This window comes from Tasmannia lanceolata, unplaced genomic scaffold (genome assembly GCF_043159265.1).
Source record: "Tasmannia lanceolata isolate RefF3 unplaced genomic scaffold, GAP_Taslan_0.1 ptg000007l, whole genome shotgun sequence".
Lineage (NCBI taxonomy): Eukaryota > Viridiplantae > Streptophyta > Magnoliopsida > Canellales > Winteraceae > Tasmannia > Tasmannia lanceolata.
This window is the reverse complement of record NW_027518684.1, coordinates 6311087-6324061: the sequence shown is the minus strand read 5'-3', so window position 1 is coordinate 6324061 and position 12975 is coordinate 6311087. Positions and strand designations below refer to the sequence as shown.

At 37.1% G+C, this 12975-nt stretch overlaps 1 protein-coding gene across 1 annotated transcript; it reads right to left on the bottom strand.

Annotated features, from left to right (window-relative positions):
• Positions 1-765: 765 nt before the first annotated feature.
• Positions 766-11697, bottom strand: LOC143881619 (3-oxoacyl-[acyl-carrier-protein] synthase II, chloroplastic-like). Its single transcript, XM_077384815.1, has 13 exons — positions 11040-11697; positions 8194-8399; positions 7829-8032; positions 7479-7589; positions 7304-7399; positions 7159-7204; positions 6977-7056; positions 6722-6790; positions 6513-6597; positions 6265-6419; positions 6091-6171; positions 1502-1561; positions 766-1413 (listed from the first exon to the last, which is right to left on the bottom strand). The coding sequence occupies exons 1-13, from the start codon at positions 11380-11382 to the stop codon at positions 1297-1299; spliced, it is 1653 nt and encodes a 550-aa protein (XP_077240930.1). The 5' UTR covers positions 11383-11697; the 3' UTR covers positions 766-1296.
• Between the last annotated feature and the right edge of the window lie 1278 nt (positions 11698-12975).

The window sequence follows — 12975 nt, the reverse complement described above, 5'->3', positions numbered from 1 at the left end:
GGTACCAATAGTTGACCACCTCAACTCAAGCCAGGTTGTTTTGGATTTTGAGAACCAATAATGAGTCACAAATAATTAGTTTTTGACTCACAATCGGTTCTCAAAATCCAAAACAAACAGGGACTAATAATTAATAAAGGGAAATGTTATCCTCATTACTATATTTTGATGATCACACTCCTCACTTTATTAAAGAACCGTATAGCCCGCACAATAGGATTATCCAAACCGTCCATTGTCAATTGTGGAGACTATTTCAATGTTTTTTTTTGAAAGATACAACAGTTAAAATGAAGCCTCATAGTTAATTAATTTTCAAACTATTGCATATAAATTTAGGGAACTTTTACAATTTTACATGCATGCAAAATTAGGGAAATGATATTTCCACCCCCTTTTATTTCTCTTTATTAGACTTTTTCAATGTTGAAAAAGAAAAACACATACAAAACTTCTTCAAATGGAACCCAAATTCGGGTTTCAACCCGATTTCCAATTCGGGTTGATTTTTCCCAACCCAACCCAACCCGATTTGCGAAAAAGCTTAACCCGACCCAACTCAAATTCGGGTTGAATCCGACCCGAGTTGCACACCTAACTTAACAGGAAGAACAACTCCAATTTAGCGTTGTCAGATCAATGCCTTGTATTTCAGGAATAAGTACCCCTTCAGATTTGAATTGTCCCTCAAGGACATCAAAGACTTACCCTGACAAAATACATACATGACATACAAGAGAACCGAGAAACATCGCAAAAACAAAATAACCACCATTGAATGAGAGCATTGTATTATAACATGCACATTGGTCTGTTTTCAATGGCACGGCCAAAGGAGGCAGGAAACAAGAGCAGGAACATCAATACAAAACTAGAAAAACAATCCATTTTATGATTTTATGACACAGCATCATACTTATGTCGAGGATCCAAAGTAGGGTTGAAGCACAGAAGAACATTCAGAAAAACTTTTAACTCTTGAATCCCACCATTAAATGACCTGAAACTGATTAACAGTGAGACAGGCATTGAATGCACCCATCTGATTAACATATAACGGTTTCTGGATAAATTTCATTTCTCTTCTTTTTCATTCTTTTACAGAGTGATTTGAGTCTAATCAGTAGCTTCTATCATTGTGTATTAAACAAGAAAGAAGATATGCTCAAAAGAACCCCCTGCCCTCATCCAAACATCCCAAACATGCCTTAGGTTTCTTCTCTCAATCCACAGTCAATATAAGCCAAGACATCCAATGCCACACCCCTGACCATGAGAGGAGTTTTCTACACAGAATCAGTTATAGGGGGCAAAAAGGATAGATGAGTTGTGCCCACCGAAGCCGAATGAATTAGATAGTGCCACCTTTATGTCCAGCCTCTCCTTTTTTGAGCCCACCAACAGGTTCAGGTCCTGAGTGTAAATGTTGTCCATATCAAAGATTTGCCACATCATTGAAGTGATGATATATAGAGAAATATAACAAGAAATGAAAACATACCACGCCTTTCTCTGGGTTTTCCAGATTGATATTTGGATGAACCCAACCAGTCCGAATCGCCTATATGAATGGCATTTGGAGTTCAGAATAAAAATAATAAAAATGCAATGAGCTGTATGTGTATGAATCGTTTATGCAGAAAATAATTGTTAACAGAAAAGAATTGTCAATAAAAATGCAATGCGCTGTATAACAATTGTTAACAGAAAAGAACTATATGGTGCATGACAGTCATAAAGCCAAGGCAACACAGTAGTGGAATTATTTATGTTGGTAACCCACTCCTTTAGACATGCATGTCCTGTAAAAATGAATGTAGGCACATGTGCATGAATTTCATTTTGCATGCACAAGATGAAAAACTGGGATACAAAGTCTTGCATTCAACAACATTTGGCAAGTTGGTGTTGTGGAATCAAGCCACCACAGACACAAAACCTACGTGTTGTACATGATCACATGGCACCCTAACAAAACCCAATACAGCGACACATTGACAAAGCTATATGATGGTATTCAAATAATTATACATAAATATTTCATAAAATCATAAAATATAGGAAAAATATCAGGATAAAAAGAGGTACATTAGAGGTAAAACCAATAATATCAAATAAAGTAAACCAAGATGTCGACACATGATCCACCAAGTGACACGGTATCACAAATGGAGTTTACCATAAACCATTTGTAGGCAACTATTTTTTTTTTTTGAATGGCGGCAAAAATTTATTACAAAGAAAACGAGAAAACCCAAGACCGAGATGGTCAATACAAAGATAGAAAAAAAAAAATTAGAAGCATACAACAAGAAATAGAAAGAGAACAAAAGGCAAAATAAAGAGATCAAGGAGGGAGGTAATCATATAGCTCTAATCCCTCCTTAGATACCCCACTTTTTGCAAGCCCATCGGCCTCTTCATTGGCTGATCTCCTTACATGCTGAAAAACAATATTAGATTCTCCCACTCAATCCTGGATCTCATCAAAATATGGGGCAAACCTCCACGGGAACAAATGAGATCTTCTAAGCCATTGGATAGCATCCAGTGAATCACTTTCACCCACAACATGGTCCAAAGCTTCTCTATCCAATAACTTTATTCCTTGGAGGCCTGCTCACACCTCCGCCACACTGGAATCAGTGAACCCTATTGGTCCAGAGAAGGCCCACCTAACCAGACCCGCCTCATCCCTCAGTACTCCGATCATGGATGGACCCAGGTTTTCCATGCTGGACCCATCGAGGTTAAGCTTAATAAAGCCAGGTGCGAGGGGCTCCCAAGCCTAGGAGGAAGGGACTCTATGCTCTTTACTCAAGCAAATCTCTCTCCACCTTCTCCATAGATCAAAAACAGAGATGAATCGGAAGGATGGGATTACTTTCACCAAAGCTATGGTTAGAGCAATTATTTGTAGGCAACTATTAATCAACTTGATAGTTTGAAAGATCTAAACCTAATGAACACGATACAACAAATGGTTTACAATAAACCAACCATATCCTTCACACATATCCTCCACACATCCACCACCATCCAACCCATTCCCATCTGGCTACAACAGAATTAGTACAAAATTGGTTGTTATTTATTTGATGGTTATAGTTTGTTTGAAAATAATGATATAATATTATTATTGGGAAATGATATTCCACCCCCCCCCCCCCCCCCCCCTCGCCCCTCACAGATAAAATCCCCCCTTTTAACGTTATTCGTTAAGTTTTAAAGGCAAAGAAAAACGTTAAAAGGGGTGAATTTATCCTCAAGCAGTGAACCATTCTCACAGAAACTGTTAAAGGGGGAAGAAGGGACACGGCAAATGACACAAATGATATCTTCACACTAAACAAATGACACTTTGATAGCCGTGATGAGTAATATTTCTACTTCCAAAAGAAAAACCTTGAACATGTTCCGACAAGAAGTTTCTTGAGATTTTTTACTCTTCTTGTGACTTGATGCAATGAAACAAGTATTCAATGTCAAGATGGGGAACACGGCATTACTCACGATAATGGAATGCATGAGCAGATCTCATATCCACTTCATATAAAGAAGCCAAATCATCAATTTCTCATCCCTTTTTGTTTCACCCAAATAAATAGAAACTTTCTAAAAAAATGAACTTACTAAACCTAATTATGGTTACTAAAAGAAGTAGCCTTCTAAGGGGAACACTTCCTAACATACACAAAAAGTGAGAATGTGCAGGAGAATCTCACATCCTAAGATTTAACAAAATAAAGATGGAATTATTGCTATTTAACTTATATCCCCAGAAGCCGATCCTTCCAATGAAGAAGCCACTTAAACCAAAAAGGACAGAGTAAAAAAATAGCACTATTTTCTTCAATATAATCCCAAAAGCACAAAGCTCAACAAGAGCGGATTGTATGTGATGACTAATGAAGAACTACATCCCCTTGACCCCTGCCACCACCACCACCACCAAATGCAATTGATGTTGTGGCACTCACCCTTGCAACTACTAAGCATCTTATGTTGTGGCACACACCCTTTCTTCCATAAGATAGGGACAGACCGGTATGTCTGGCCCACTTCTAATGCATCAACTCATATAGATGTTAACAGGATCAACCTTTACATAGTACAGTAAACATCAGGAAACTTTATTATGAGTTCGGAGCAGATGCAACAAGAATGCCTCACACATTTCTTCAGCGCACGGAGAGACAAAACTAACTCAGAACTCTTGCAAACAAGGATTATGCCGGGAGAACTTACTGAATGAGACTTACACCTGTACTCAGAAACTTACTGAATGAGAGTTATTCTCGTATGATTTTTAGGATATTAGAGTACTCATAAAGGATACACATATTTTTGTCCAATCACTCGGAAATGATTTGTATCTAAATATGTCACTTTCTTTGAAGATGTTCCATATTTTTTGTTCCTCGAGTGATATCGTTGCACAATCTTCTTTCAAGCTTTATATACCTCTTTCAAGCTTTCTTTTTGTCCAATCACTTGGAAATGATTTGTATCTAAATATGTCACTTTCTTTGAAGATGTTCCATATTTTTTGTTCCTCGAGTGATATCGTTGCACAATCTTCTTTCAAGCTTTATATACCTCTTCAAGCTGCCATTGACGATTCAACATAATGCTTTCCTGGAAAAACGTCACAGGTTTACACTAGGAGAAAGTCTTGAACTCAACAAACATATCAATCCAAGGAACATGCACAATCATTTGATTCACCAGGTATTCATTTTTTTCCCACCCCGTATTCCTTCCATTCCCTTATCCTCCTCTTCTGATTTGCCTATTGCACCCTGTAAAGAAGGGAGTACTTGAAATTTCTTTAAAAAAAAAGGAGGGGGGGGGGGGGGGGGAGTATTTGTAATTGTCTTCCTATAAATTATTCGATTTCTTGTAGTTCAGTGTTTCCTTTTGAGTGTATCTTGCGTCTATTTCCTCTCTTTCTATTCCTACCAAACTTGTAGATGCTCTGGCTCATCCACTCTGACAGCACTTGGGATCTAGTTGACTTATTTAGGGAAAACACGTTGTTGATTGCAAGTGAGTTTAAACTATGAAGTACAAGCCAAATGAGGATGTCAATAGACATAAAACTCGCCTTGTGGCGAAAGATTTCACATAGTTGAGTGGGATTGATTATCATGATACTTTCTCCCATGTGGCTAAGTTAAACTTAGTGTGTGCTCTTCTATCAATTGCCGGCATGCTCTTGTGGTTTTGAAAAGTTAAACAGTATCTCCAGAGTACTTTTGATATCATGGATTTTCGGTATCCTTTCGTGTGATTGAATTCGTTTGTTCAAAGTGAGGAATCTTCATTTCTCAATAAAAGTATGTTTTAGACCTCCTTAGCATATGCTTAATAGAAGAAAATCTAGTTGATTGTCCTCTTGAGATTAATCATCAGTTTTTTCAATAAGATGACTACCCCGTGGCATGATCCTTCCAGTTATCAGCAACAAGTTGGTAGCCTATATACTTCCCAAACATTGCATATGTCATGATTGTGGTTGGCTAGTTCATGCATTCACTTTGTCTTTGTCACTAGGAAGTTGTTCTTCACATAGTTTGCTATCTTAAAGGCTCCCCAAGAAAAGGTTTGTTGTGCCGGAATCACAGATACTTAGAGGCAACATGATATTGTGATGAGACTGGATGGGATCCCCAGACTTCAGGGATGTTATTTGTGATGATGGATATTCAACTCAAGAAGAAATAAAATCCCAAATACCCTTGCTTAGGCTCTAATAACATGGTAATCTAACGAGATGGATACAATAGACACCCGGTGTCCAATGAATAAAGAAACCCAACAAGTAATTTACAAAAAATAGTAAGATCTCAGTAACCATGAAAACACTAATATAAAAAGTGAGACGAGTGCACATGGGCATTCGTATAAAAATTGAGACGAAAGCACATTGAAAAAGAAAACCGGTGGCACACACCGTCAGAAACTCACTCATACGGGACTATTACATGCATGAAATCGGTACATGTAAACCCAAAAAATGAATAGAGCCAAAGCCAAGATTGTTAAAGAAACCTATCTTGTAAGAAGGATAAGGGAGAGGCTTCTTACTTGTACAGTCGCAACAGCTTCCACAGCACCAGCTGCTCCTAATAGGTGTCCGACCATGGATTTCGTAGAGTTCACTCTCAGCTATAGAAGTTAGATATTTTGGTCATTTTTTATTGAAAGAAATAGAAAATGTTATTTTTATAAAAATAAATTACAAAAGATATTCATAATTACCTCGGGATTCTGGCCAAAACAACGAATGAGAGCCTGGTACTCTTTCAGGTCACCAGCCTGTGTTGAAGTAGCATGAGCATTTACATAATTGACATCTTCTCGGGCTACTCCAGATTGGGATAAGGCCTTTTCTATGCAAAGAACAATGCCAGTGCCTGGTTTTCAAATGAGAGAAATGAGAAGTAAACATTGCATGGAAAAGATAAAGGTGACTACACAATGAATTTTTTTATTGTGTTTCTCTATACCTTCGGGATGAGGCTCTGTCATGTGATAAGCATCACAGGTGAAGCTTCCACCTAGAAATTCCGCATAGATATCTGCTCCTCTTTTCTGCACAGTACAAATACAATAAAGTAGAACCAGAAAAAAGCTCAGAATAATATAAGAATATACCACAAGGATCTCTGGAATTATCGAAATTTATGTAACTGGTGTACACGGGTGACATATGAACCTTAGCATGTTCAAGTTCCTCTAGAAGTAGAACACCAGCTCCTTCCCCCATAACAAATCCATCACGATCCTGTAACCAAATTATATGCATGTCGTGTTAAGCAGATTAAACCATGAAATATCGTACTGCTGTAATTCAGTTGAATGAAGCCTGATATCCAAAATTAGGGTAACGATAGTATTGACAGATTAGTTCAAGTTCTAGACCACAGCAACTGAGATGGAAATATGCAGGTAACTTAAAATCGATATATACAATATCCCAGGGGCGTGAAGCTTTGGTTGGATCACTGTTTCTCTGTGAAAGTGCTCTGCATGCTACAAAACCTCCGAGGCCTGCACCAAGCGCATTACACAACAAAATGCCAAGATTAAAAACATCTGGAAAAGTTGCCAACTCATAATGTTGAAAATCTGAAATCAAAATCTGCAAAATACCGATAGGTATGATTGCCGCATCAGAGCCACCACAAAGCATCACATCCTGCTAGCATTTGACACGTTAAAAAGATTTGAAGTAAACATGGAAAATACTTTTAGTTTTGAACTGGTGGATAACCAAAGGAAAGGGAAAGCTGCTTACAGCTTCACCCCTTATAATATGGTTTGCTGCATTCAATATACAAAAGTTGCTAGTTGCACAAGCAGTTGAAATTGAATAGTTTGGCCCCATCCATCCCTGCAGTCCAGACATTGACCAAAATAAGTTGGACCCAAAATTTAAGCTCTTAGTTTCTCAAGACAGTAAATTAGTGTACCAGATCCATTGCAAGCATCGCTGATCCCATATTAGTAGTTGCAAAAGGTACGCAAAAGGGATTCATCTTCTTGTACGAGACCCTCAAAGCTTCTATCGCATCATTGAAAACCTGTCCCCAGAGTGCCCATAAAGGATGTAAATGAGGAACTATTGTGCAATAAGAGGAGTATATGTATGCATAAAATCTAATATACAAGTCAAAATGTTGTAGAAGTTCACTGAACTCGTTGAGAGACAGAGATCGTTAAACTGAAGCTACCTAAGCCTCAAAACACCAAAAGGTTCTCACTGACACATCGGCATTGAATGTTCACGGTTCACCTTAAATGAATAGAATGCAAAGCATACCTTCATTCCACCCATTGCGGATCCAATCAAAACTCCACCTTTTGTTTTGTCTAACTCATTCATGACATCCTCTGTAATTCCACCATCTGCTAAAGCTTTCTTGCCGGCAGTCAGTAAGTAAAGCATGAATTTGTCCATCCGCTTGGATAGTTTTGGTGCAACCCATCCGTCTGTTGAGAAAGATTTGATTTCCCCAGCAATTCGCTACATAAAAGTCTAGAATAAGAAATGGGAAGAATGCTAGCAAGCTCCTGAGTAATACTCTTCTAATCATGTTTCCTATTTGTGTGAGTATCAAATGGCGTTAGGTCAAACAATTTTGTCGAAATTTATTATAATAAAGATGAATTATGAAGAATATGTACCGTTGGAAACTGGGCACACTCAAATGCTTCAATTTCACTTATACCACTGACACCTTCAAGGAGATTATTGTAGAACATGTCCGGCTCGTGACCAACCGGGGTTACCACACCCATCCCTGTCACGACAACCCTCCTTTTCTTTGTCAGGTTTCTCTTCTTCATTGCAACTTCCTTTGCAGGTTGCACAGCTACAGCCATGGCTTTCCCTGCGAAATTACAACTGAATTAACTGGTGCAGAGTTCTCATTACATTTAATTAGTAACATCCAGAGGCGATAGTTTCCTCAATTCAATTGATATTTAATGAATAAGTCAAGTAAGCCCCTGCTGAAAATTGTTACGATTATTTATGACCATTATGAATTTCATTCATATCTATTTTGGTTCACATGACTTTACCCAAAGCAATGAAAATCATGAGGTACTCTAATTTAGTATGTCACAAGTCCATGACAGATGAAACATCAATAAAAGTGGACCACTAGTGAGCTGAAAGAATGGAACCTTGCAAATATATTCTGAAGTCGTGATGAATTAGATATAGTTGAGCGGGAAAGTGAAACTGCTACAACTTATGTATGTAAAAGAAATTGAATGCACTGAACGGTTTTGAATATGAAGGAACAATCTGTCTCAAATACAGTTGGTAGCATACAAGCAGGAACAACATGAAAAATCAGCAAACAATGCCAGCAATCCACCCTATAATGGGATGGGAGTAGGGGTGTTCGTTCGGTTATAACCGAACCGAATAGACCGAAATTTGATAACCGAAATAATTTCGGTTATCAAATTTCGATAACCGAAACCGAACCGAAATTCTTAAAAACCGAACCGATTAAAAGTTCGGTTATTCAGTTATAACTGAATAACCGAATAGTGGGAGAAAAGAAAAATCTCGGTTTGGATCAGAGGGCTAGGATCATCCAATCGAAATGATTTTTTGAGCACAACCTAATTAAGTTGTGATCAATCAAATGGACGGTTTTGATCATCCTACGGAGTGCCCATATAGCACTTTTTTTTGAAAAAATAATGATTTTTATCATAATTTCGGTTATTCGGTTAACTGAATTTTTTTTTTGAGATAACCGAAACCGAACCCGAATAACCGAATTTCAAAAAAATAAAATAACCGAAACCGAACCGATAAGGAAAAAAACGAACTGAACCGACCAAACCAATTCGGTTCGGTGTTATAACCAAATAATGAACACCCCTAGATGAGAGGGAGCGATTTTCTCTAGGGAGTGGCGGCAACAAAGGTAAAAGCAATGTAGCTATTTTATGAGCTGAAGCATGGTAAAAATGAGATGCCCAAGTGGGAGGGGTACAACATAACTAGAAGATTCTTGGACTTGTGCAACAAATACCACAAACAATAATTCTGTATCAACGACAACCAAGAGCCAAGTTCAACACGCACTTGAGCCAAGTTCAATAAGCATAATCAATCAGAACACAGAAGAACAAAAACTAAAACAAGAAGGAGAAAACCGATTAAAATTCCAAGTTTGAGGCATTAGTATTACTAAATCTAGTCTAATCCTAACAACTGCTAAACATACAAATACATATTATATAAGTCAGAACCAGTCTCATAATGTAAGTTCCACCATTTGAACTGCATATAATTAAAAATCTGAGCATCCATTAAAACGTGACAGCAGTATCTGGATTACATAGGTCGAGCTTGGATTACATAGATCAAGAATCATTGATTCATTAAGCTAATTAGCCGTGTACACAAATAAAACTACATGACAAATCTGAGTACAGAAAAACCACAAAGATTGAGACTAATTAAAAATGACAAAGCCACCTACGAAGCAAACAAATACATAGTATTTAAGTCAGAACCAGACTCTGAGCTTCACCATTTGAACTGCATAAAATTAAAAGTCTGAGCATCCATGCAAACATGACAGTAATATCTGGGGAATCACAATCTTATCTGATCGAGCTTGAATTACATAGATCAAACATCAGTCATTCATTAAGCTAATTACCCGTGTACACAAATAAAACTAAAATCAAATCAAATCTAGGTATAGCAAAACTACAAAAATTGGGACTAATCAACCATGACAAAACCACTACGAATATGAAAACTCAGATAAGCACACAAATAAATTAAAAAGTACAAAAAAGAAAAACCCATTACAACTAAAAGTATCGCAAATCAAACACATGCAACCCAATTATTCAATGAATTCATGTTCACAACAAATTTCACATGCATGAAAAGAGAATCACAAGCATATAATAAAATCAAATCTAGGTATAGAAAAACCATAAAGATTGAGACTAATCAACCATGACAAAACCACTACGAATAAGAAAACTCAGATAAGCACATGCATGAAAAGGAAATCTCACACGTAAAATGCATTGAGATCAAATTTCCCTCCTGCGAATCCTTTTAATAAAATTTCAATGTCAACAATTTATAAGAAAATTTAGAGTAATTACTTGCGGATGTGGATTAAGCTAATTACCCATGAACACCAAAACTAAAATCAAATCAAATCTGGATATAGCAAAACCACAAAGATTGAGACTAATCAACTATGACAAAACAAAACCACTGCAAATACGAAAAATCAGATAATCTCACAAATAAATTAAAAAAGGAAAAAGAAAATGTTACAACTAAAAGAATCCCAAATCAACACATGCAACCCAACTTTCCAATGAATTCAAACATATTTCACATGCAAGAAAAGAGAATCACGCACATAAAATGCATTGAGATCAAATTTCCCCCTTGCGAAAAAAAAAAAATTCAGATATCAACAATTCATAAAAACAAAAGAACAGTTCATAAGAAAATTTAGAGTAATTACCTGAGAAGGCGCGATTCATCCGCCTATGCCGACGAGTATTCCCATTCTTTGACCCAAACAAAGAACAAGAACTATAATACTGTTCACAAGGCTCAAAAGCCAAACAAGAACTCATCAAACCCTGAATACTGGATCCATAAAATGAAGAAATCAAACCCTTTGGAAGAAAATCATCCGATCTGCCATTTGACAAAACCCTCCTCTTCTTTGCCCACCTACTCAACTGCTTTGAAGACAAAAACCCAGAACCTCCTCTTAATGAATAATCCTTCTCGCACGTGAGAGACATGCAAGCAGCCACGAGCCACGTGCAAAGCGGAGAAGCTACAGAAGAGACCGCCATTGAAGTAGAAAAAAGAAAGAAGAAAATCCCAAATTTAATCGCAGAGAAAAATGTCCTCCATTGAAGAGAAGAAATGGGTTTTTCCTAGATACCCTTCAATCTGATAAAACCACACCCAAATAGAAGAAAGATAGATATCATGGATCTATGAAAGCCAAATGCTAGGACCTGAAATAGAGAGAGAGAGAGAGAGAGAGAGAGAGAGAGTAAATACAAAAGAATACAAAAGGATCTCTGACCAGGTAAATAAGGAAACTACAACCAGAGGGTTGTTCCTTTTATCTATCAATCAATCAATACAAAAAACAAAAAAATTAAAAGAATAGCTTTGCACGTTTTGATTCAGAGAAAACATAGAGAGACAATGAACTGAAGAAAAAAGACATAAAAAATGGGGGAAAATCTTTTTCACTCAGACTTTTTTTAATCTTTTATATTACCAAAAATCCAGCACGTGAGGTGCTCCAATAAGAAGGAGGCAGAGAGAGGTTTCCACATGGTAATTTTGGTTATTTTACCAGAGGAGGGTAATTTATGTCATTTAATACCAAGGCATCTCCTCCTTCTTCAGAAAACTTAGAAGGACATTTTGGTCACTTTAGCTAGATGAAGAGAGATTAAGCTCATTTTGGACATGCTAATTATCATCTTAGTGGGTAACACAATAGCATACATGTTACATAGTGGCACAATCGTTTATAATTTCGAGCATTGTATTGATGAGCCCCACTACATCGATCGAGCAATCCTAACCCTTCAAATGGACTCATTCTCATTTGAATACATAATGTCGGTCAAGTCCCTAATCTAAAGGGTAAGATCATCCCATCTAATAATAATATTGGCCCTATATGTTTTGGATTTTGATAATTGATTTTGATCCAAAAACTGATTATTGAACGCAACATTGCATTAAGGCCCCGTTCGTTAAGATTATGGCAACCGACCTTGAGTCCAAAACCAATTATGACAATATATTTTGAGTCCAATAATCAATTTTGGATTGTTTTGGAGCTGTAGAGGAATAATCAAATTTGGACATAATTTCCTATGTTTTGATATTCCATTGGTAGGCTACTAGGCACCCACATGTTTTGATAATTGCAGTAACTCGCCTTGTCTTTTATTACCTAACCATATCTGATGGATGGTTCCAAACATTGAACCAACGGTCCAGATTGAAAAGCCAAAGCCCTCGGATAAAGAGATTAGGATTCAAATGAATGGGTAGTTTTATCCTATGATCCTTCACAAAGAGAAGGAATAAAAGAATTTTAACATAGGATACCCACCCACTACTGATAAATTATGTTATTATTGAAATATGATGCTCGTCTGGTAGGATCCATTGGGACAAACATCATAAGAAAATCCAATCCAACGGCTCACATCGCAAGGAAATTACTTGCGCCACTAAACAGATATAAAGTAGCAAAGTAGCCATTTGACAGGGGTTTCACTAACATGCGCATGCAACGTACGACGCCTGTCCATCTTCACCCTAATCAAGTTAGTTTTTCTCATATAATAAAGGGAGATGATTTTTTCGCACCCCCTATAAGGATAATGCGCCCCACTTTTGACGTCAAATCA

What these genes read in the sequence shown, in the direction of transcription:
- LOC143881619 (XM_077384815.1), bottom strand. Translation starts at nt 11,382, where the DNA reads ATGGCGGTCTCTTCTGTAGCTTCTCCGCTTTGCACGTGGCTCGTGGCT. An exon ending in CCGCAATGGGTGGAATGAAG is followed by an intron (nt 7,590 to 7,828) that starts GTATGCTTTGCA and finishes CTCTGGGGACAG; the next exon opens with GTTTTCAATGATGCGATAGA. An exon ending in CGATGCTTGCAATGGATCTG is followed by an intron (nt 7,400 to 7,478) that starts GTACACTAATTT and finishes TCTGGACTGCAG; the next exon opens with GGATGGATGGGGCCAAACTA.